The sequence below is a fragment of the Nycticebus coucang genome, chromosome 8 (assembly GCF_027406575.1).
Source record: "Nycticebus coucang isolate mNycCou1 chromosome 8, mNycCou1.pri, whole genome shotgun sequence".
Lineage (NCBI taxonomy): Eukaryota > Metazoa > Chordata > Mammalia > Primates > Lorisidae > Nycticebus > Nycticebus coucang.
This window is the reverse complement of record NC_069787.1, coordinates 31,120,417-31,146,141: the sequence shown is the minus strand read 5'-3', so window position 1 is coordinate 31,146,141 and position 25,725 is coordinate 31,120,417. Positions and strand designations below refer to the sequence as shown.

The following is a 25,725-nucleotide window of genomic DNA, read 5'->3' as shown; positions in this document are numbered from 1 at the left end:
GTCAAGGGTTGGAAGACAATTTTTCAGGCAAACGGAATTCAGAAGAAAAGAGGAGTTGCAATCTTATTTTCAGATACATGTGGATTTAAAGCAACTAAAGTCAAAAAAGACAAAGATGGTCACTTTATATTGGTCAAGGGAAAACTACAACAAGAAGACATTTCAATTCTAAATATTTATGCACCCAATTTAAATGCTCCCAGATTCCTGAAGCACACCTTACTCAGTCTGAGCAATATGATATCTGATAATACCATCATAACAGGGGACTTTAACACACCTCTTACAGAGCTGGACAGATCCTCTAAACAGAAATTAAACAAAGATGTAAGAGATTTAAATGAGACCCTAGAACAACTATGCTTGATAGATGCATATAGAACACTCCACCCCAAAGATAAAGAATATACATTCTTCTCATCACCCCATGGAACATTCTCCAAAATTGATCATATCCTGGGACACAAAACAAATATCAACAGAATCAGAAGAATTGAAATTTTACCTTGTATCTTTTCAGACCATAAGGCACTAAAGGTGGAACTCAACTCTAACAAAAATGCTCAAGCCCACCCAAAGGCATGGAAATTAAACAATCTTCTGTTGAATAACAGATGGGTGCAGGAAGAAATAAAACAGGAAATCATTAACTTCCTTGAGCATAACAACAATGAAGACACAAGCTACCAAAACCTGTGGGATACTGCAAAAGCAGTTTTGAGAGGAAAATTCATCGCTTTAGATGCCTACATTCGAAAAACAGAAAGAGAGCACATCAACAATCTCACAAGAGATCTTATGGAATTGGAAAAAGAAGAACAATCTAAGCCTAAACTCAGTAGAAGAAAAGAAATATCCAAAATCAAATCAGAGATCAATGAAATTGAAAACAAAAGAATCATTCAGAAAATTAATGAAACAAGGAGTTGGTTTTTTGAAAAAATAAATAAAATAGATAAACCATTAGCCAGACTAACTAGAAATAGAAAAGTAAAATCTCTAATAACCTCAATCAGAAACGATAAAGGGGAAATAACAACTGATCCCACAGAGATACAAGAGATCATCTCTGAATACTACCAGAAACTCTATGCCCAGAAATTTGACAATGTGAAGGAAATGGATCAATATCTGGAATCACACCCTCTCCCTAGACTTAGCCAGGAAGAAATAGAGCTCCTGAACAGACCAATTTCAAGCACTGAGATCAAAGAAACAATAAAAAAGCTTCCAACTAAAAAATGCCCTGGTCCAGATGGCTTCACTCCAGAATTCTATCAAACCTTCAAGGAAGAGCTTATTCCTGTACTGCTGAAATTATTCCAAAAAACTGAGGAAGAAGGAATCTTCCCCAACACATTCTATGAAGCAAACATCACCCTGATACCAAAACCAGGAAAAGACCCAAACAAAAAGGAGAATTTCAGACCAATCTCACTCATGAACATAGACGCAAAAATTCTCAACAAAATCCTAGCCAATAGATTACAGCTTATCATCAAAAAAGTCATTCATCATGATCAAGTAGGCTTCATCCCAGGGATGCAAGGCTGCTTTAACATACGCAAGTCTATAAACGTTATCCACCATATTAACAGAGGCAAAAATAAAGATCACATGATCCTCTCAATAGATGCAGAAAAAGCATTTGATAAAATCCAGCATCCTTTTCTAATTAGAACTCTGAAGAGTATAGGCATAGGTGGCACATTTCTAAAACTGATTGAAGCTATCTATGACAAACCCACAGCCAATATTTTACTGAATGGAGTAAAACTGAAAGCTTTTCCTCTTAGAACTGGAACCAGACAAGGTTGTCCTCTGTCACCTTTACTATTCAACGTAGTGCTGGAAGTTCTAGCCAATACAATTAGGCAAGACAAGGAAATCAAGGGAATCCAAATGGGAGCAGAGGAGGTCAAACTCTCCCTCTTTGCTGACGACATGATCTTATACTTAGAGAACCCCAAAGACTCAACCACAAGACTCCTAGAAGTCATCAAAAAATACAGTAATGTTTCAGGATATAAAATCAATGTCCACAAGTCAGTAGCCTTTGTATACACCAATAACAGTCAAGATGAGAAGCTAATTAAGGACACAACTCCCTTCACCATAGTTTCAAAGAAAATGAAATACCTAGGAATATACCTAACGAAGGAGGTGAAGGACCTCTATAAAGAAAACTATGAAATCCTCAGAAAGGAAATAGCAGAGGATATTAACAAATGGAAGAACATACCATGCTCATGGATGGGAAGAATCAACATTGTTAAAATGTCTATACTTCCCAAAGCTATCTACCTATTCAATGCCATTCCTATCAAAGTACCTACATCGTATTTTCAAGATTTGGAAAAAATGATTCTGCGTTTTGTATGGAACCGGAAAAAACCCCGTATAGCTAAGGCAGTTCTTAGTAACAAAAATAAAGCAGGGGGCGTCAGCATACCAGATTTTAGTCTATACTACAAAGCCATAGTGCTCAAGACAGCATGGTACTGGCACAAAAACAGAGACATAGACACTTGGAATCGAATTGAACACCAAGAAATGAAACTAACATCTTACAACCACCTAATCTTTGATAAACCAAACAAGAACTTACCTTGGGGGAAAGACTCCCTATTCAATAAATGGTGTTGGGAGAACTGGATGTCTACATGTAAAAGACTGAAACTGGACCCACACCTTTCCCCACTCACAAAAATTGATTCAAGATGGATTAAGGACTTAAATTTAAGGCATGAAACAATAAAAATCCTCAAAGAAAGCATAGGAAAAACACTGGAAGATATTGGCCTGGGGGAAGACTTCATGAAGAAGACTGCCATGGCAATTGCAACAACATCAAAAATTAACAAATGGGACTTCATTAAACTGAAAAGCTTCTGTACAGCTAAGGACACAATAACCAAAGCAAAGAGACAACCTACACAATGGGAAAGGATATTTGCATATTTTCAATCAGACAAAAGCTTGATAACCAGGATCTATAGAGAACTCAAATTAATCCACATGAAAAAAGCCAACAATCCCTTATATCAATGGGCAAGAGACATGAATAGAACTTTCTCTAAAGATGACAGACGAATGGCTAACAAACATATGAAAAAATGTTCATCATCTCTATATATTAGAGAAATGCAAATCAAAACAACGCTGAGATATCATCTAACCCCAGTGAGAATGGCCCACATCACAAAATCTCAAAACTGCAGATGCTGGCGTGGATGTGGAGAGAAGGGAACACTTTTACACTGCTGGTGGGACTGCAAACTAGTACAACCTTTCTGGAAGGAAGTATGGAGAAACCTCAAAGCACTCAACCTAGACCTCCCATTCGATCCTGCAATCCCATTACTGGGCATCTACCCAGAAGGAAAAAAATCCTTTTATCATAAGGACACTTGTACTAGACTGTTTATGGCAGCTCAATTTACCATTGCCAAAATGTGGAAACAGCCTAAATGCCCACCAACCCAGGAATGGATTAACAAGCTGTGGTATATGTATACCATGGAATACTATTCAGCTATTAAAAAAAATGGAGACTTTACATCCTTCGTATTAACCTGGATGGAAGTGGAAGACATTATTCTTAGTAAAGCATCACAAGAATGGAGAAGCATGAATCCTATGTACTCAATCTTGATATGAGGACAATTAATGACAATTAAGTTTATGGGGGGGGAAGCAGAAAGAGGGATGGAGGGAGGAGGGTGGGGCCTTAGTGTGTGTCACACTTTATGGGGGCAAGACATGATTGCAAGAGGGACTTTACCTAACAATTGCAATCAGTGTAACTGACTTATTGTACCCTCAATGAATCCCCAACAATAAAAAAAAAAAAAAAAAAAAAAAATATTTATTAAATGCTGACTATGCATCTAGCATGATAGTTAGCTACTAAAAGTTTTTAACAAAGTTAAAAAGAAAGCATACAGGCCAGGTGTGGTGGCTCACACCTGTAATCTTAGCACTCTGGGAGGTGGAGACAGATGAGTCTCTTACTCAGGAGTTGGAGACCAGCCGGAGCAAGAACGAGACCCATTTCTATTAAAAATAGAAAAACTAGCTAGGCATTGTGGTGGGCACTAATAGTCCCAGCTACTTGGGAGGCTAAGCAAGAAGATCTCTTGGCTCCAAGAGTTTGAGGTTGCTATGAGCTATGGTGATGCCAGGGTACTTTAGTCTGGGCAACAGACTGACACTCCATCTCAAAATATAAATAAATAAATAAGACAAAAGATACACATGAAGCAACAATAGAAACTATGAAACTATGCACAGTTATTTGGTAATCAGTGTATGTGTTACAAACTGTGATGGTCTGAGGTGAAAATTAAAAAGCATATAAAAGGAGGTGGGGCCATTATTTCTCAGTGATATATGATATAATAATTCTGTAATTTTCCAATATTATAATAATACCTTCAGCATCATTATGGAAGGACTCTGAGGCTGACGCCTCAGTAAACATAGGACTAATCACTTTAGTGTAAATTATCCAAATAATGTTTCATGCCAACTTAAACTTATGTTTCATTGTTTGCTACATCCTAGCCTTCATATTCCCTTCCACCTCCCAGGACTTTGTACACACAGCCTTCAAAATAAGATCTTGGGGTTGTTTATAAGGTTTTCATCCACAATGAGCACTAAATCTTCCTGTATTCCAACGGAGCATAAGGTGGAATTTGCATCTAAAGCTGCAAAGTACAAGTGTTGACTTAGCAGTGTTGACACTCTTAGCAGCAGGAACATCGTCTCTCGATGTGAGAAATCAAAGCATTATGCAAACTCCCAACAAAGAACAAGGTTACCTTAGGATCAGCTGTGAGCAACTTGAATGCTTGATATACTTGAGTTTCCTTTACACCGCCACCAAGATCCAAGAAGTTGGCTGGCTTCCCACCATTAAGGAAAATGATGTCACAAGTAGCCATGGCGAGTCCAGCACCGTTCACTGTGAAATGCAATTGGCATACAAGGCAGGATAAATTTAGCAGCATGAAGGATTCATAAACTTTTCCCCTTCCCCATATTACCAAAAGAAAACCCTGTCATCACAAGGGCAATGCCTGCTGCCTTGTTTGGAATTCCATTGAACCACATCAGATCACAGACTTTGAAGATAACAAAACAAGTGCAAAGAATGAATAAAAGCACTGGGGAATAAGAAAATGGATTTATTGAGAAGTTAAGTCAGTCTGGAAAACAGAAAAAAGGAAAAGAGTTTTAAGTAAGTAATCATTTTGGGCCAGTAGCAAAGGAGAGAAGTTTAGTTAGATTCTGAAAAGCATTAAGTTTCAGAGAATTTGGAAAGAGGGAAAAAAGCTATGAAAAGATACCTGGGCCTCTAAATTGTATTATTTTTTAGTATTCTTTAAGAGATTGGAGTAAATAATGGAATTCTCTTCAACACTTTCTTGCTGAGAATATGCTCCTTTGAATGTGGCATCTCCACGGGATTGAACCACAGGGGCCCACCTTTAATAGAATTTCATACTTTTTTACACTTAGTGCAGTCATGCACTTAGAAACTTAGAAAACAATGAACAAGTGACACAACCAAAAACAATATTTTTATCGCCTTGTTCCTCTTTCAAATTAATATAAGGAATGTTCACTAACAATGCAATCATTAAAATTAGAACCATAGGGGCTGGCTGTGGTGGCTCACACCTGTATTCCCAGCAATTTGAAAGGCCAAGGCAGGAGGATTGCTTGAGGACAAGAATTTGAGACCAGTGGGGGCAACATAGTAGCAAGACTCTGTCTCTTTAAGAAAAAAAGAAAAAAAAAGTAAACAAACAAAAAACACCCCTAGAACCAAAATATGCCTCCACCTTCGGAGCCTTTCTTATAAAAATCAAGTAGAGTTTTGACCAGGAAATTCTTGTTTTCCAGAGCTAAGTTTTATTGATCAATTGCACTTCTTATTCTTCTTAAGCTTAATTATATGAAATTACTTTCCTCAGGAAAGAAAAAAAGAATCTCCTGAACACAGCAGAAACTTTCAAGGTAGCAGAGATGCCAACTTTTCTTTTCTCTGCACATTGGAAGAATAAGAGTTGAGCTGGACCATGTATTAAATACACAAACACTGATGAAAGCTGATTAGCAAAAAAAGGGCTTATGTATACTTTTCATTGTTTCTGACATGATACTTAAGCAAAAAAATGCCCTCACAAAATCAGCATTCACCCTGTGTGCCACAGTTTGGACACCCCTGTTAAGTACCTTTTACTTTTTTTGACCCTGTAATTCCCCAGACAAACCTATGAACTGTGACTAATTAAGTTTGGGGCAACTAAAATAAAAATGGTTTACATAGGATCCAAAAACCATATGAAATGTGTTGATCCACAGCTTTTATGGTTACTACTTAGTCAAATGATACATGTCCCGGGTGACACCTGTGGCTCAACAGAGTAGGGCACCGGCCCCGTATGCCGGAGGTGGCAGGTTCAAACCCAGCCCTGGCCAAAAACTGCAAAAAAAAAAAGAAATCATACATGTCCCTGCAGTGGCCGCAAAGAATCTCTATTTAATTTGTTCTAAACATACTGAGGCATCTTGTCTCCTTTCTAAATGCCTGCGAATATTGAGAGAGCATTACCTTATCAGGATCAGAACAATGTGAATGATCTGCTACATTACAGTTATTGCTCCATTACAAAGCAAGAGCTTTTGGTATCACTTGTAATCGGATGTCATTTTCTATGGTATTGAACAGCAAACTATGGTCAAGACCTCTTCAGTTCTGAATATAATGATACTATTGGTTTAATGAACTACAAATCTTTTTTATTTTAATTCCATTAAGATTAAGACCTCAGTTTCCAGTGCAACGAATTGTTTCTACCAGAATCATAGTCTTGGACAATTAGGTCTAAAGTATATAAATCTTGGTACTAGAAGCTGTGAACAATAACAGAAATTGTATTGTCTGTAATAGACTCATTCTTATTTCAGCTGAATAAGCCATTTTCACAAATTAGATAATTATGATGAAGTCAACTATTTTATTAACAAACTGGCATAATGGATTTTGATTATCACTGAATCTGAATCTTTAGTAATATGATTGAATTATATGTCCTCTTGTATACACTCTGAAAAAGCAATTTTGTTTTAAACTCAAATTTCAAAATAATTCCCAACATATTAACACTGACTTATTGAGTAGTAAAAGTTCTTTTTTTATTTTTTGTTTGTTTTTTTAAACTAAGCTCAGTTTAACTGAGATGCTTTAAATCAGTAGTTCTCAACTAAAGTGATTTTCCCTACCTCAGATATTTGAGAATGTTTAGAGACTTACTTACTTTTTGTAAATAATTAATTTATTAAGGTTGTCACAACTAGGGGCTGTTAGTAGTAGCCTCTAGAGGCTAGGATGCTGCTAAACATCTTAAGATGCACAGGTCAGTTCCCTGTAGCAAAGAATTACCCCACCCCAAATCTCAGTAGTGTCAGAGCTGTGACACCCTGCTCTGAACCAGTGACCCAGCGATCAAAATTAACTTTGAGAAGAATTCTGGACAATTTCCTAAGACTTTTTGGCTATAAGAAACTCACATGTTTACTTCCTATTGGTAAATAACATTTCATAAATCAGAGGTTCTTAAAGTCTGTAAAACTCTACAAAGGATTCTTTTGATATAAACTGCTTCTTACCAAAGCAGGCAATGTTTCCATCCAATCCTATGTATTTTAGATCGTATCTGGCAGCTTCATTTTCAATGGGCTCATTCTCTGATTTGTCATCCATAGCGAAAATATCCTTTTGTCGGAATTCTGCATTGTCATCAAAATTTATCTTGGCATCAAAACAGACAACTAAATAAAGAAAAAAAGGAACATACCTGAATATATCTTGAGATCTATAAATTAAATTCTCTAGGTTTGTAGGCACTGGAGAAAGAAAAAGATATTGTCTTTTTTTTTTCATGCTATAGCCAGGAGAAGCTATTATGGGTTAACCTTTAACTTTTAGGGCTACAAAGACAAATAGAACTTAGCCCCTGTTCTCAAGGGATTTAATTCAAGTAAAGAGCATATTAATTTTTTTTTTTTTTTTGGAGACACAGCCTCACTTTGTTGCTCTCAGTAGAGTGCTGTGGCATCACAGCTCTTAGCAACCTCAAACTCTTGGGCTCAAGAGATCCCCTTGCCTCAGCCTCTGAAGTACCTGGGACTACAGGCACCTGCCACAACTCCCAGCTATTTTTAGAGACGAGGTCTTGCTCTGGCTCAGGCTGGTCTCCAACCTGTGAGCTCAGGCAATCCACCCGCCTCAGCCTCCCAGAGTACTAGGATTACAGGCGTGAGCCACCACACACAGCCAAGCATATTAAATTGTATGTGTTGGTCTCTGTTCAATAAAGTAACAATGCAAGTTACCATTATTCACTAAAAGATATAGACTAACACAGCTACATACAGCTCTAATTTTCCATTTTTATTGTATTTCTTATTAGTATTTAACCATTCATAATCACCTTTCCCCCTACATGCCAAGAGACTAGACAAAAACTAATCCTTTTTTCCTCCTATGAACAATGGAAAATGAAATTTTTATTGAATCACTAGTCTCTCTAATATTTCCAAAAGACTTAGTAGCAAAGGCCAGAAACAATCATTTTTCATTTAATCCTTAACTAATTCTGCAACATTTAATTTTTTTAATTTTTTAAAAAACTATGTATAGCTGATCCTTGAACATGGGTTTGAACTGCATTAGTCCACTTATATGCAGACTTTTACATAAGGTATTTGAAACTCATAAATATGGGGGTTCCCCGTGTATTTAAGTGCACAGAATGATGCTGATATACATATACATAGCCAAGTGATTACTACAGTTAAGAAAATTAACATATCCATCTCCTCACATAGTTTTGTTTTATGGTTTTTTTGTATGTGTGAAAGCACTTGAAATACAGAGGAAACCTCTGTCAGTTACCACCCACAGGACCATGACCAACTGGCCAACATATAGAGGTGGTCAATCTAATAAACTAGGCATACATGTGATGTGTGTCCAGTCTATAAAAATTAGATTGACTTAAGGAGGTGGTCAATGTAGGGAGGTGGTCAACTATGGAAGTTCTACTATGTACTTTTTTTAGCAATTTTCAGTATACATTACTAACTGTGTAACCTTGATAAAATAACCTAGTTCCTCTGTGGACCTTGGTTTTCTTATTTGAAATAAAAAAGGGAACAACAGTTCCGGGTCTACTGATATATTTGCTTTGGGGGGGTGGGGGGTAGGAGGTAGTGTCTGCTAAAACTAGGGCTGTGCCCATGTTCATGTAGGACCATCTTATGACTCTTTTGAGTCACAAACCACTAGGAGACCTTGACTGATCAGTTATAATGCTAGGATGCCCCGCATTATCAGCACTGTTGTCTCCATCCTCTGGTGCTGGTAGAAATTACCATGTTATTGGTCAAGAGACTTGGACACAACAAAACTCAATTCTGTGATGGGGAAAGACTCCAGATCTACAGATCTACTATATGTACAATCAGAGTGAGACTGCAGTGGGGTGGGGTACTTTTATTGGTATCTCTCTTGGAATAGAAACTGGTTGTCTGTTGTGACATTCCATGATAACATTTACATTATGATTACATGACTTGGAATACTGACAGGCAGGAATCTTTGACCAAGACTACTCCTCACTCTTCTCCAGCAGACAGGTACCTGCTTCTGCAGGGGTGGGGGGGGTGGGAGTATGGCCACTGAACAGATCTCACTAAAAAGCAATCAATGGCCATAGTTTGCTAAGTCCATTTGCTTCCTAAGGAAAGAAAACATGGTTGTACATGGCATCTGGGGTTATAGGCCCTAGCAGGGAGATTTTCCCAGGGCCCCCCACCACTATATTCAAGCACTTTAATACAGATCAGTACAGAACTGCCATATTATCATCTAAAAATACTTGGTATAAATATAAATCCAGATCACAAATTACTTAAAGTGGTACTGAGTGACAAGAGAGAATCTTATGTGGAATTTAATGTCAGCTTGAGTCATTAGTCTTGCCACAAACTGCCCAACTGCTTGGCCTACATGCTGCGAATACATGGAGTAAATGAGTAATTACTTTCCAGAATATTTAAACCTTACTGATGGAATCCTTCAATTACCAAAGGAATCAGCCAATGTTCTCTGCTTGCTACAGTGGCATTTTCTCAGCAGTTAATGACCAGTATAATAATCAATAGGAAAGCAACTCCATTCTTAGCTTTCCACTGGGTTTATAAATACATTCTAATTAATTTATTAGTAATTTTAATTCCTCCATTATTTATCGACAAAACTATTTGTAATTGACACCTTCCAAATAAATAGGCAAAGGCTACCAAATTGACTTTCTAAATGAAGAGTTTCAAATAAAAAAATTCTTTGTTAAGATTCTGACCTTTGCCCCTTACAAGGACTACTGGTACTAGCTACTTGAGAGAATGTATATAATTAATGGATATGTACGCAAAGTTCATCAGGCAGTCCCAACCAAATGGCTGCAAAAGAAGATTTTTAAAAGACACTTTCCTGTAGTAGAACACTATTTCAAAGGGAACACCTTGACAGAAATTTACAGTTAACACAGAGTTTCAAGAAGGTGTCTGAGGGATAAATAGGGCATGTACAACAATGGCCCATTGCCAACTGTCCCCCTCTGTAGAGAAAACTAAATGACCTAACTAGGTCAATGTATGTATGTCCAAGCACTCTGTAAGTAAGGGGACTTAAGAGTTATGAAAGGAGGGGCCAAAATTAAATTGTCACCCTCAAGATCCAAATCTTTTTGCCTGTAATCCCAGCACTTGGGAGGCTGAGGCAGGTGGATTGCCTGAGCTCACGAGTTTGAGATCAGCTTGAGCCAGAGTGAGACCCCTTCTCTAAAAAAAAGATAGCTGGGCATTGTGGCAGGCATCTGTAGTCCCAACTACTTGGGAGGCTGAGGCAAGAAGAATTGCTTAAGCCTAAGAGTTTGAGGTTGCTGTAAGCTATGACGCCATAGCACTCTACCCAAGGGTGACAAATTGAGACTTTTGTCTCAAAAAAAAAAAAAAAAAAAAAGATCTGAATTTCTTTTCAGTGGAAAGGGGATGAAGAACGTTAAAAAGATTATATAGGGCCTCTCTTACATACATTTGTCATACCTGCTCAGTATTTTAAAAGTAGTGATACCATGATTTACAGGAAGAAATATGTATTTTGGTTTTCATTTCCAATTCCTGACACAGAGCTCCTAAAACCCTTGCAATTTCTCCAGGACCAGGGAGTCTAGGAGAATCTTTTGTTCTCGTTTGGTCTTTGACCCTGGTTCCTAACACAGAGCTCCTATGTATCTCTGACTAATTGGCTAATCTTTTGGAATTTCTTGGGAGATAAGAGAGTCTTTTCTTCCCATAAGGCAACTCTTGGTGAGCTCCTAGATGGGGCTGGTCACCAGAGGGACTAAACTATGGTCAGAAGCTTAGAATTTTCAGCCCCACCTTCATTCTCTAAGGAAGGGGAAAGGGCTGGCAACTGACCATGTCTATGCAATGATGCCTCCATAAAAATCCCCGAGGTTCTGAAGAGCGTTCGAGCTGCTGAACATTGCGGGGGCGCAGGCAGGGGATGGGGCTTGCCTGCAGAGGGCATGGAACCTCCTCTTGCCTTCTCATATCTTGTTATGTACCTCTTCATATAGTTATTCTTTTGTACTTTTAATATATCCTTTGTAATAAATTAGCAGTAGTAAATGAAGTATTTCTCTGAGTTCTAAGAGCCATTCTATTACAGCAAATAATTGAACCTAAAGAGGTGGTTATAGGAATCCAATGTTTATAGCTAGTCAGAGATATCAGAGGCACAAGTCTGCGACTGGCATCTGAAATGGGGACAGTCTTATGGGACTGAGGCCTTAACCTGTAGGATCTGAGTCTAACTCCAAGAGATAGTGTCAGAACTAAATTGAATCCTAGGACACCAAGCTGGGTTAGAGATCAGTCAGTGTGGGAAAAACTCAACACATGTGGTCCCAGAAGTACTCTGTGTTGAGAGTACAAAAAGAGAAAACAGTTTTTTTTTTTCCTATTACTAATAGTTCAAAGAACACAATTACTAATAGTTCGAAAAACACAAAAGTGCCTTACCGCCTCAGTCTACAATATTACATCACCTAAATGCTTTCCTTTGAACTTGACAATTTAATGTAGTCTCTGGTATCAAAAACATCTGGGTATAAATTACAACCCTGGCACTTCCCAGCCAGCTAGCTCTGGACACAGAATCTCTTATAAGCCCAGTGGCCCCACACAATGGGGATCAGAGTGTTTTCTCCTCTATAGTACATGCTGTTGGTGGAAGGAGACAGGACATGCAGAGCACCAGCCTCCCAGACAATGGACCCTGGCTGGCTGCTGTATCACTGCCACCAGCCTCCCACGTGCACAAAGCCTTTCTACACTTAGAGCTTGTCATGATTGTAGCCCAGACAAGAGAACGCTCCTCTCTTCCTATCACTAAAAATTACCTGTACGTTGTTCCATTCCTTTGACAGTCTCAGATTTTTGTTTAGAGCAAATCTGAGTGAATGTCTTCTAAAGTTTACATATGTACAGGTTACCTGTGGTTTTCAATAATGCTACCTTCTGAATACATCAGAATTTTCCCAAAGAAAAGATTTCAATGATTGGTATTTTAGGCATTGTAACTGACAGATAAAGGTGATTTTTGCCTAAAGGATGAAGATAAAACAGAGGCCTTTGGAGACCCTCGAATCACCTTTGCATAATGCCAAGGTTGCTAAAGATTGGTATAAAATAGCTCCAAATAAGGATGAAGGCCAAGGGTGGCAAACTACAGCCCTGGCTCGGCTAGCCCATAGTCTGTTTTTGCCCATGTAGATGGATGGAATGTAGCCACACTGATATGTTTACATGTTTTGTATGGCTGTCTTCCCAAGACAACAGCAGAGGTGAGTAGTTCCAGTAGAGACTGTAACAGAGTTGCAATATGGCCTGTAAACTCTCAACTATTTACTAACTGGCACGTTACAGAAAAAGCTTGCCAAACCTTGCTAAGTCATAATTCTCACTGTATTTGCATCTTGCTTGCTTTAACCAGCTGATAACTATAATAGCCACAGATATCACATTTTTATAGTGAAAGAGAAACACAGAAAAAGTGCATACTATTAACATGAAAACAAGTGTGTAACAAACAAAACAAAAACCACAAAGGGAGATGATTAATCCTTGAATATTAACTGGGCTCTTACATGTTCATCTTACCCTTTAAGACCCTTCCAAATGTGCTTTTGGAACGTCTGTGTTAAAAATGGATTGATGTCTATGTCAACAGCAGGGCAATAAAATAAATTTGATTGCTTAAGCCTTAGGTTCCCCATTTAAGGAAACAAGAAACAACTATGGCAAAATAAGAGTTTTGGAGGTGCTGATCTTGGTGCAGACTTTAAGATTTTCAATGCCACATTAGTGAAACCTCAATTCTACAGAAAATTCATCTTGAACAAAGGCCACTCTGTGTACAAAGTGGGTTAAAAAAACATACCTATTAATATTTATAAAACAATTTTCACCATCAAAAGCACATTGTTACATGCTTGATGGATTATACAAATGAATTTTCCTTCTGAACAAGTATCAAAGAAAGCTGTGGAACTTATATGCATAGGGTGTTTTTGTTGTTTTGTTTGGTGGTGTGAGATTCTGTGAGCTACTAATTCAACAATCTCCATGGAGAACATGACTGGCAGTTAGAGGCCTCTGACCCTAGAATTTTAACAGAAGAATGTGCCATAGAATCAAACAAAAGAAAAATACATTTCAGAAGGTAGACATACACACAAAAGAAACATAAAAACAGCAGGAAATAAGACTGTCATAATTAGTTTGAAAAATAATCTGTCTTCAAGCAATGTATTGCCTTTGATTTGCGATAAATAACCATAATGTGCTATTGAAACATGCCTTGCCAAGATGGCCTTAAAATGCTGATATTTTCAAATTAGTCCCATTTCCATTAAATATTGATGTTTTGAGAGTTGTGTACTTTTTAGAACTTTTCTCTAGTTAGAACAGAAAGAGAAAATAGATATGGGGCAGGCTGAGAGTTTGGGGGAGGTAGAGAACTGAAAATGTTCTTGAAAATAGAGTCTTGTGTATAAAGAGAGAAACACCCACCAACAACATGGGCACTTGCTAACAAGAAGCAACAGGGTAGTTATTTAGAGAAATAAATCTGAAGGGAAAGAAAGAATTTGATGTGCCAGTTAACTTTGGATCACCCACCCTTAATTCTCAGGGAATCTTGGCCAGATAGTCACTGCTTCAAATTGGGTTTCATGCCTTTAGTTCAATGAAAGGATTTGGGTTCCAACTAATGAAGATGGCTTAAAGCAGAAATTCTTTATCTCTGAATTATGGTGAGATCCATATGTTAGGTGAGATAATTCTCTCTTGTCAGCACTATTCTGTGGATTTTAGTTTATTAAAGTTTATTTAACATCATTCCTGGCCTCGAATCACTAGATGCCAGTAGTACAGACCCCAAATTATGACAGGAATAAATGTCCCCAGACATTGCTTAATGTCCCCTGGGTGACAAAATAACTGCCTTCACCAATGAGTACCATGCCCTCAGGGGTTTCCAACACATGCCACATGCTGATACTATGAGGACTTTTTGTGCTTATCTGTGGGGTCAGATAGCATGAGAGGTATGTACAGACCTTTTTCTGCTAATCAGCTTTCTTAGTGTTTGTATATTTACTATGTGGCCCAAGACAACTCTTATTCTTCTAACATGTGGCAGAAAAGGAAAAAAGTTAGATGCCCTTGCAGAGAAAGAAGTCTGTGTGCAGGCAGAGCTGGCTAAAGGTGGGAAGAAATTAAAGGTAACATATAATCTCAAGGTAGTAGAAAAATGAATAAATGAACGAACAGGTAGGTAGATAAATAAATAATGATAAAACATTGTTTCTTACTTGGCCACAGGATAAATGAATGGATTTAACATTGTTATTGGACAAGCAAGGAAAATACAGTTAATTCCTCTCGAGGATCTAAATCACAGTTTATTTTGGTTTCAATAAGTTTGGGTCATTCCGGTAGGCATGTTTTGAGTCAAAGTCCCTTCTTCCACTGGGAAACGGTGTATTTCCTATATAGTGTGATTCCTGCTCAGTGATTGGCTGTAGGCATGGACATATGACCCAAATGGGGCCAATCAGAATCCTTGAAAGGGATTTCTGTGGTACAAAGCCTGGGGACAAAGAAACCAATTCAGGGGCAAGCAGGGCGTGAGCATCAGGATTCCTGTTTCTCTTGGGCCTTAAGCCAGTCTCTGCCTTCCATTTCCCTATGATGGGAGATTTTAACAAAAACTAAGCTGATGTAGGTTTCTATCACTAGCAACCATGATAACCTTTGCTAAGAGTCACCAAACCATATTAAAATGAGTAATGTCAACTTGGATTCTTTGAATCAGATTACTAATACATTGAGGGGGGAAATGTAGTTCCTGGGCTGCAGGTGTTTCCCCACATCAACAATTCCCCAGGAGTGACTTAGCACCAATATGTTATCAAGGTACCTGCTCCTTAGTCACCCATGCATTATCTGTTGTGCAAATATATAACCAATAACCTGAATTTTAACCAAAAAAAGTTCCATACTGAGCAATGGGAAGCTGAAGAAACTCTTGTACAAAGAGGCAGTACAAATGAATACGTAAAAATGTTTGATTTTATGCCTAGCTCCTTAAACTTCTAAATTTAAAGAATAATTATCGAATCAAAATTTCAATGTGAAATGTTCTGTTATTACCAATCTAAATAGAAATAACGAGTATTTGGATTATAAATATTATCAATACTGCTAAGATATAAATGACTGCTTTTATAGCTCCTATGTAAAGGATTGCTTTAGAGGATTGCAATAATGATGAAGATCAATTTGTACATTTGGCCATTAATCACCATTTCCTAATTGGGTTTAATTTGACTCTGCTCATTAGAGTTATAAACCAACACACTCATTTAACTGTGATTATGATTCAATAGCTGAACTTTTATGGTACAATGAACAAATTAATAGCTGAAGATAATTCTGCTTTTAAAAAAATATCATGAGACTTATGTTTTAATGAACTGTATATAAAGAATGTGCTTTATGATGATTCCTTATTAAAAAAAAAAACTCAATAATTTTCTGTTCTCTTAATAATACAAAAGCAAACTTCAGACTTCATGAGGCTTTGTAAACACTCTCTAAGAAAAGGTCCTCACTCACCTGCTCTCTTCCGGCAGTCCATGGCTTATGAATGATCACGTCCCAAAGGACTGAATAAAGATGGAATTATAGCCTGATTTTTACCCTACTCCAAAGTGAGATAAAAATGAATTTTCATTTTTTTTAAATGTGAAATAACCAGGCTTCTTGGACATGCTAGTTTGAAAAGCAATATATGACCTTTAAGACCTTTCATGTTGAACATCCTCCCTTTCATTTGTTGGATTTAATTATCAGCCACTCAACTCAGCATGAATTTTGACTGGTATTCCCAAAATGGCGACGACTTCCAGGTTATTCTAAATAAAGCAAATGAATAGTTTAAAAGGAAAATATTGAAAAGGCAGGGAGCTCTGTCTGGCATAGCAGACACTAGATTCAGAGGAACATGGGTTCAAATCCCAACTCCTGTAACTAGCTGTTTGTGGGGAGTGGGTGTCACACTGACTTTTCAACCCTCTATAAAATGGGATAACAACTCCTAATTTTGCAGGGTTGTGGTAAAGAGTGAAAAAGGATGTATGTACATATTTATCACAGTGCTTGGCATAGGAGTTCAAGTAAAAGTTTCTTCCCCTTCCCTTCCACTTCTTACTGAGATTCCATAGTGGTGATTTTACAATTGTAACGAGTTTTAAAAATATTTACAAATAAAGATAGTTTGCAAGTACATGACCTAGCACAGATTTTTATCTTGTGGTCATCTGTGTAAACCATAAAATATACTATTTGCAATGGCTTCCTAAACATGCAGTCTTTGCTCTTCCTCATTTGAAATTTGTATCAATACGGGGCCACTCTTGTACTACCCAAAAACATTTATTTTATGAAGGTTGGGGACTTGCCTGTTTTGTGTCTGACACTTCATGCTCAAACATAAACCAGATAATCTTATTTTCGCAACTACTCTTTGAGATACTATTTTTACTGCTTTATTCGATTAAAAAAAAAAAAAAAAACAAAGACCTGAGGCTTAAGTAGGCTAAGTAATTTGCCCAAGTCTGTAGCCAGAGCATGGCATGCCTAGAATTTGCACCTAGGTCTATCTGGGTTCCAAGGAAATCATATTGCAGTTTTTCTGAATCTGACTACATAATCTCTGAAATATGCCAAGGAGAAAATAATGTACCATCCACCTGGGTCCACAAATTGGTATGTTCGCACATAATGATTCATTCCATTTACCAATTTGGTGGCAAATTTCTATATACTGACAGCCCACAACACACTACAAAGCATGCAAGACACTGGGGGTGAAATGTCCTAAAAAAGACAAGATATGGGGAGCATGCATTCCGGTATCATTATCCTATCCACCTGCTGTCTTGCCCTGTGCCCCGCCATGCCCCTCCACCACGTTCACAAGCTTTTGCTATCAAATTAATAAGAACTTACTGAATACTTGCTACATGCAAGAAAGTACAATGCTGGTATGTACTTAGATATAAAGCAACTGTTTATACTACAGGTACCTGATGGATAGGAGAAACCTCCCCTGACTAAAACGCTACCTCCTCCTACCTGAAGAAGAAGGTGCTGACCACATAAGATGAAAGAGTTCAATTAGGGGCACTAAAGCAGTGGTTCTCAACCTTCCTAATGCCACAACCCTTTAATACAGTTCCTCATGTTGTGGTGACCCCCAACCACAAAATTATTTTCGTTGCTACTTCATAACTGTAATTTTGCTACTGTTATGAATCTTAATGTAAATATCTGACATGCAGGATGTATTTGAGCGACTCCTGTGAAAGGGGATGTGACCCACAAGTTGAGAACCGCCACACTAAAGGCTTCACAAAGGTGACAGAAGTCCCATACAGGACATAAGGGGAAACTGTACACAGACTTGGGCAAACTGAAAAGTTTCAAGAAGTTTTAGTTTCATAAAAGCAGGTGTATTCATCATACTCAAGTGCAATGACTTCTATTTCCACCCAAATCTTTACCTTAGTAGCAGCCTGACTGGCCTGACAAAGCAAGTTTGTGTCCGCACAGGTGTGGTGGCAGTGGGAGGGCAGGGGGTAAGGGAAGCAGTGAATGCACGTTTCTAAGTAAAACAAGAAGTAGCTTCCTCTGAGGCTTGGTGTTTGGCTATAAACACACTTAAGTGCAAATGTTCAACCACACCATGGGAGGAATTAAATTCCTGAAGGAAATTAATGAAAAGTTGCTGATATAGTCTTCTGTGCAATGTGATTTATGGTGTGCATAAAAAATTATAATATATTCATTCGTTTTCTCTAATTTTTTATTTTTTTACCTTGTCCTTCTGGAGTTTCACCAAAGGGATTCACTTCCACCTGAGTAGCATCAACTTTCAGGAACAGATTATACAACTTCTTAATTTGATCTGCAGCCTAAATGTGATCAAGTAAAATGGAATTACACCAAGACAGTAAAACAGAATTGATTTTGCTGGATTAATGAAACCTTAAAAATAGCAAGTTATATCTTTATTTTCACTTAGGTTTTCTGAAGGGTAAAACAGAAAAACATGATTATTTAATTTCCACTGCTATTCATTGGAAGAAATTATTCAACTCTCCTCCAGACACCAGAAGACACCATTATCAAGAAAACAAAGTATTTTCAGTATAGCCTAAAATGTTGTTAATCTTTTTGTAAATTATCATGTTCCTATTAGCAGAATTATGTTGCAATATAAGCTACAATCATTAATACAAACAAGCTCCATTTAAGAAAAAGGTAAACATAATTTTGAGAGTTTATAATGACTAGGTTTTCCTTATTATGCTAGAATAAAACAGTTATTATATTCATCAATCCAACCCATAATCTGTGAAACAACAATTACCAAGTGTCTAATAGAAACCATTGCAAGGCAGGAAGATGTTAAGTCCTTAACAATATAGCTACTGAACAGCACAATTCACACTGAAAACCGTTTGTCCCAAAGGCATTAACCTCAAAGGGCAAGAATATCCAAGGTTCCCCTCCCATTTTAGGCCTCTGACTTCATTTTTCTCACACTGCTTGAAATTCAGTCATTCATTTGATCTTTTCAACCAACATTTACTCGCTGCCATGAGCTGGGGCTTGGAATGAGACCATGAATGAAGGCTGACCCCACCCTGGAGCCCCCATCTACAACAGACAGAGCACGTGATGGACAGGGTAGATCAGACAACCATAGCTGAACACTAGGCCTCTGTTTCCTTCCTGGTGCCCTTCATCTCTCAGCCATGGTATCCCTACTGCCATGTTTCACCCAGTGTGCCAGCCCTGTGTTATTTACCATCAGATCTGCTTTTAGCCCTCCCTATTCTCTCTGTATCTCAGAGCGGTTAACTCTTACAGGCTGAGATTTCCAGGTTCCTGGGTTAGCTGGCTCCCGCAGGGTTCAGCCAATGGTAAGCGTGGAGGCACACAGGTGAGAGAAGGGGAAAAGCCAGGGTGCTGCTTCTCCTCTCTTTCAGACTGGGGCAGCACGTCCTCCTGGGGTCCTAGCTTCCACTAGGGAAGTCCACCAGGGTTCCAGCCTCAGTATCCAAGGTCAGTAACACCATTGCTTCATTTTGTTCCTCTGATGAACATGCTCTAGGTCACCTTTCTGACCAAACTTCTCAGCTCTTGCAATGCCTATGTAACAAATTCCATCCAGTAAATCCCCACTGGGTAACAGTGGCTCCAGATTTGACAGAACTTCTGAAGATTTAATTCATGTTATCTTAATCTATTTCATGCCTATTTATAAACTTCCTTAACTCCTAATCTGAAGCCCAGCAGATGTCAAACATACACGAGTATGACTAAGTATTTTTAATATTAAATATCTTTATGGGTAGATAATATACATAAAGGGTACAAAATCCCCAAAGTAGGCAAGGGTTTCCCTAATCCTACTCTGGCCACACAGTTTCTCAGCAGCAGTCACCTTACCAACCTGTGCTCTGAGAGACAGTATCTTCCTTCATTTGTATTTGAAAACCAAACTTGGTTCCATACCTTGTTTCTTAATAGATTTTAGTTAAGAGACCCTTTCATCAGCAACATAGATTGACCTTACTCTTTTAACTGACTGCATAATACCTTATGGTATGGGATGCACCACATTCATTTCATCTTTCACTTAAATAATGGCCATTAAGATGGTTTCTAATGTTTGACCTTACCAAGCTGTCTAGCTATCTCTGTATTATTGTCCATAATACAAGTGATCGAACATTTATAAGATAAATTTTCTAGAGTGGAAAGAAAAGGGGTATAGGCATTTTAAATATCAAAATTGCTCGCAGTAGAAGCTGTGCCTAATTCCTGCTCTTATAAACCAGAATCCGAGTGACTGTTTTTCCCCTCTCAACCATTAGCCATATGGATCTTTGTGTGTTAGGTAAAAAGGGTATCTCACATATAATTTTAGTTTGAATCTCTTTATTCATGAATGAGTTTAAACATTATTCTATAATTAGAATGTATCTGGATTTCATTTTCTGTGAATTTTGCCTGTTTTCCTATTGAGGTTTCAGTCTTTTTCTTATTCATTTATGGAATTATGTGTTTTTACAGGAAAAAAATTAGCCCTTCATCTCATGTAAACTGCAATTTTTTTCCCCTTTCACACTTATCTTTAAATCATGTTTTGTTACTTTTGCCACATGGAAATTTCATTAACAATAATGTCACTCTTTTATGACTTCTGGCTTTGTGTTAAACTTCTAAAGGCCAGCTCCATTCTGAGAGTATTTTGTTTAAATTCTCCCATTCTTTTTCCTAGTACTCTTCATGACTTTCTTTATTTAATATTTACTTTTTCCCCCCCTCCAAATGAAATTTGAATTAAAGTGCAAAGCCAACAAATGCCTCGCTGCTGAGTATATTTTGCATTTAGGGAGGTTTTCTAGAGCATCAATATGAGCTTTCAGTAAGAGTTGCCTGAGGGAGGCACTAGGTTATCCTGCGCACTAAGACATCCACCATATTCACACAGCCTCTGCACAGTTAACACTTTTTAAATATCTGCTGAATTCACGATTGATTTAATAATAAAGGGAAGCTACCTATTAAAATCAATTTCTGGGTACATCTATATGTGAGATCTTATCACAGCCACTTTGAAATGTCCTTTTTAAAGAAATTGCAATAAACACATCTAATATAAAATTCCCACATCTCAATCATTTTTAAGTATACATATACTTCAGCAGCGTCAAGTATACTTGCATTGTTGTGTAACCAATCTACAGAACTTCTTCATCTTCCTAAACTGAAACTCGATTCTCATTCAAAAATTCTCATTGTCCCCTCTCCATCCCTCTGGCAACCACCACTGTACTGTCTGTCTCTATGAATATAACTATTCTAGGTACCTCATTCATAAACATACACAGACAAGGTCAAACAACTAAGTTCACAAAGTTGGCATCGTACATGTAACATTGACAGCACTGTACAAACAACTCGGTAAGGTTTCATAACTTTGGTATATCAGTATCTTACAGCTGTATTCATGTCAACCTGTGGCAGTGTCTTACTGAGTGATATTCATTATTGTTGCGTGTTTTTGTGTGCTGTATGATGATACTTCCAGTGGTCATTTCAGAAAAAAAGTTCCAATATTGCTTTGAAGGGTGGTCTAGGGGAGCTGGTCCACCAGCTTCCCAAGGGGAGTACTTCAAAGGTGACCATATTGATACTTGGCAATAAGGCATTGTAGCACTTTTTTAGGATGAGTTTCTGAACTTAATTGTCAGACCTTGATATATGTTACATATTATAGGTAACTGTGGAATCATACACTATTTGTCATTATGTGGCTGGCTTATTTTACTTAGCACAATGACCCCTCAAGGCTCATCCACTCTTTAGCCTGTGTCAAAATCTTCCTTTTGTATTAAACAAAGGAAGATTTTGTATTAATCTTCCTTTCGTTAAGTTTGTAAACAAACTTCCTTTGTATTATAGTGTACACCTCATTGTGTTTATCCGTTTATCCATCAATATCAACCTGAGACTCTTTAGAACTTCTTAAACCTATGTCAACTTGTATGAAGCCTGCATTTTCAGTATGTTAATGAAATTATAGTTAGTAGTCATACTTTAGTACAGCATTTTGGGAATGCTTGCTATTTTATTTTTTACTGTCTTGCAAAGATAGACTACCAACATTTTTTGAGCAGGGCTGAAGCACGATTAGATCTTACAGACATCTCCAAACCAAGTTAGTTCTCCCTTGCAGATTTTACAAGGGCAAACCCTTGTAAGATGTTTATTCTTACAAGGAGAGGCTATAGACCAAAAGGCTATAAGGACTAGACAATAACATTTGCCAGTGCCAAGGTATAATCACAGAGAATGACAGGGCCTATGGCAGTTGAGATCAGCTGCCCAGCTTTCTAAATGGGCTCTAACGTTAAAAAATAAACACAGGTCAAATAGGACGTGCTCCTGGTCAACTTGTAAATCAGTTGCTACTGCCATCTACTTTCTCAGTTCATAACCATTTCACATGAAAACTTTTTCTTTCCTTTATCACCAGTTATTTTAGAGTTGATTTTTATGCAATTAAAAAATTAAAATTCCTAAAATCAGAGATATATAGAAAAAAACTTGACATGTCTATAAGTACCTTTAAAAATATTTCAATAGGTTAAAAAAGTTTTTTTTGTTGTTGTTGTTGTTTTTTGTTTTTTAGACAATGTCTCACTTTGTTGCCCCTGGTAGAGTACCACGGCATCATAGTTCACAGCAACCCCAAACGCCTGGCATCAAATGATCCTCTTGCCTCAGTTTTTCATTTTTTAGTAGAGACAGAGTCTCACTCTTGCTCAGGCTGGTCTCAAACCCATGAGCTCAAGTGATCCACCTACCTCAGCCTCCCAGAGTGTTAGGATTATGGCATGAGCCACCATGCCCAGCCAATAGGTTAAAAATTTTAAAATACTTTTCTTGCATTCTGGAAAATATCAATACTCACACATAGTTCTCAAATCTAGCCAGACATAGAAACTGTGATCTTGTTCTAACCTGGTCATCAGATCTTTTCATCAGCCTAAGTCCTAGAGGCTCATGTTGACAATTCACGGCACCTATGTTTTCAGAAATTAATGGAATAGATGATCATTAAGATATACTCGAGAAACTTATATGTCAGTCATTTGGTAATCCTCCTTACCCTGAGCTTTGCTTTCTTTGTTTTCAGTTACCCATGGTCAACTGTGGTCCAAAAATTTTAAACAGAAAGGACAAAATTATGGAATATGATCCTCAGATGGACATAGCATTAAAGTCACTCATATACAGCCAGGCTCATGTCTATTATCCTAGCACTTTGGGAAGCTAAGGTGGGAGCACTGCTTAAAGCCAGGAATTTGAGACCAGCTTGGTAAACATAGCAAGGCTCTGTCTACCAAAAAAAAAAAAAAAAAAAAAAAAAAAAAGCAAAATGAGCCAGGCACAGTGGCATTTGTCTGTAATCACAGCTAGCTGATAGTCTGAGGCAGGAGGATTGCTTGAGCCCAAGAGTTCAGGGTTACAGTGAGTTAGGATAACATCATTGAACTCCAGGCTGGGTGACAGAGTGAGATCCTAAAAGTAAAATAAAACAAAATCATCTATATAATCACTGAAGGATTACAACCCCTACAGCAACACTCTGATGAGCTATAAAAGAAAGAGACAACTTCTGATTACAATGTTCTTCCAAAAGGGTTCAGCAATAAGCCTTCAATTATCAAGAATCCCCAGCCATCAATATTGCTGCTCTTGACATCCAACCACTGACAGTGCCATGGGTTAGTGATCCAGGATGACCTGAGGGTGATGATCCTCCTTCAGAAGTATCATCAGAGGGTCTACAGTAGCCTAATGCTACCCCACCATGTCCACATGATAGGAATGTGTCATTTCATACCACCACAGGAGGACAGGTGTGGTACAATAAAATGTTCTGAGAGAAAGACAGCACATTCACCAACTTTTACTACAGTATGTTGCTACTGTTCCGTTTTACTGTTAGTTATTGTTGTTAATCTCTTCCTGTGCCTAATTTATAAATTAAACTATTATAGGTATGTATGTACAGAAAAAAAAAAAACAGAATATATACAGGGTTCAGTACTATCTGAGATTTGAGGCGTCCATTGGGGGTCTTGAAACATCACCCCTGTGGATAAGGGGGAACAACTGTATTCAGTTTTCCCATACCTTTAGTTTTTTTCAACAAATTCTTGCTCAAATAGATTTTAGTCAGAAACACATACTTGGTAGTTTTTTTGTAAGGTAAAAATATCATCTTTGCCTTTTGTCATGTCTAATATTAATAAATCACATTTTCGAGACAACAGTCATGAGTCACAGGAAATCTGTTCATAATTTTATAAGGTAATCATTTATATGTTATTCATCCATAAATGCAGTGCCTCCAAATACCTGGATCACATCCTAGATGAAAATTAGGTAACTTTCAAGGTCACATTGAATACCAATTCCTTATGAACTTCTGAGATACCAACTCTCTATGATGAATGACTGTTTAAATGTTTTCCCTTCTCATTTGCCTCCACTACTGACTGTACACTGGCTCTCTAGAGCATTTCACAGATCCCCACAGCTTAAGCAAGGATGATAAAGCAGAGAGTCCCAAACCTACAACTCCAGTGCTCTCCCCAGGCTCCCAAGCCTTATATCCCTTCCGCTGTCCATGAGTAAAATCTAGCTTGTCTACAGCTGAGATCATAGCTCTCTCCTTTGCATACCCCTCTCGCCCCCTTGCTGTATTCTGCTGGCTGGTAGGCTGACTTCTACTGGTCGGTGAGCCGTTGGAGAACAAACACAATTTTTTTCCTTATTTATTTATTTATTTATTTATTTATTTATTTATTTATTCAAGGAATAGCTGATTTATTTCAGAAGACACATCAGCTGGGCGGGAGGAGGCACAGACTGCCTCAAATCCATGTCTCTGGCCAACAGGGTTAGGGGTTTTTATGGGGGTAAAATGAATAACGTATAAGGGGAGCGAACATCATTACACGTTTGGGGTGGAGTATAGGGCATTTAAGCAGTTAAAAATCATGGTACTACATACATCCCATGAATAAAAAATGGTGGGTTAAGTCCCTCCCTGGGCAGGGATTTTAGTACTATAATGAGCTAGGGTTAGCTCAGTGGGTCCATGGACACAATCTGCAGTGGCGTATCACTTATCTTGTCTTTTCTGGATAAACAGCTGGTGTAAGTCTCTGTAGTTATCTCAGGGCTGCAAAGAGTTCCACCATTCCTGGGAAAAAACTTATAACATGTTTGTTCCGTATCATAGATACCATTTTTAGGGCAAAGAACTTGGCTGAGTTTCCAAAGTAAACTTCATTCCAGAGTCCTTTTTCCAGTTCAGTGGTTGGTGCCAATTCTTCAACTAAGCAACTATGCAGGCTAAGC

At 37.9% G+C, this 25,725-nt stretch overlaps 1 protein-coding gene across 1 annotated transcript in view; it reads right to left on the bottom strand.

The window, feature by feature from the left end:
* The window catches only part of SUCLG2 (succinate-CoA ligase GDP-forming subunit beta), a 305,540-nt gene that overhangs the window by 117,971 nt on the left and 161,844 nt on the right, over positions 1 to 25,725 (bottom strand). Inside the window, exons 7-9 of the mRNA XM_053599312.1 lie at positions 18,590 to 18,686; positions 7,684 to 7,845; positions 4,827 to 4,969 (exon numbers count right to left, since the gene is read on the bottom strand). Coding sequence (XP_053455287.1) covers positions 4,827 to 4,969; positions 7,684 to 7,845; positions 18,590 to 18,686 — 402 coding nt within the window. The remainder of the gene's footprint in view (positions 1 to 4,826; positions 4,970 to 7,683; positions 7,846 to 18,589; positions 18,687 to 25,725) is intronic.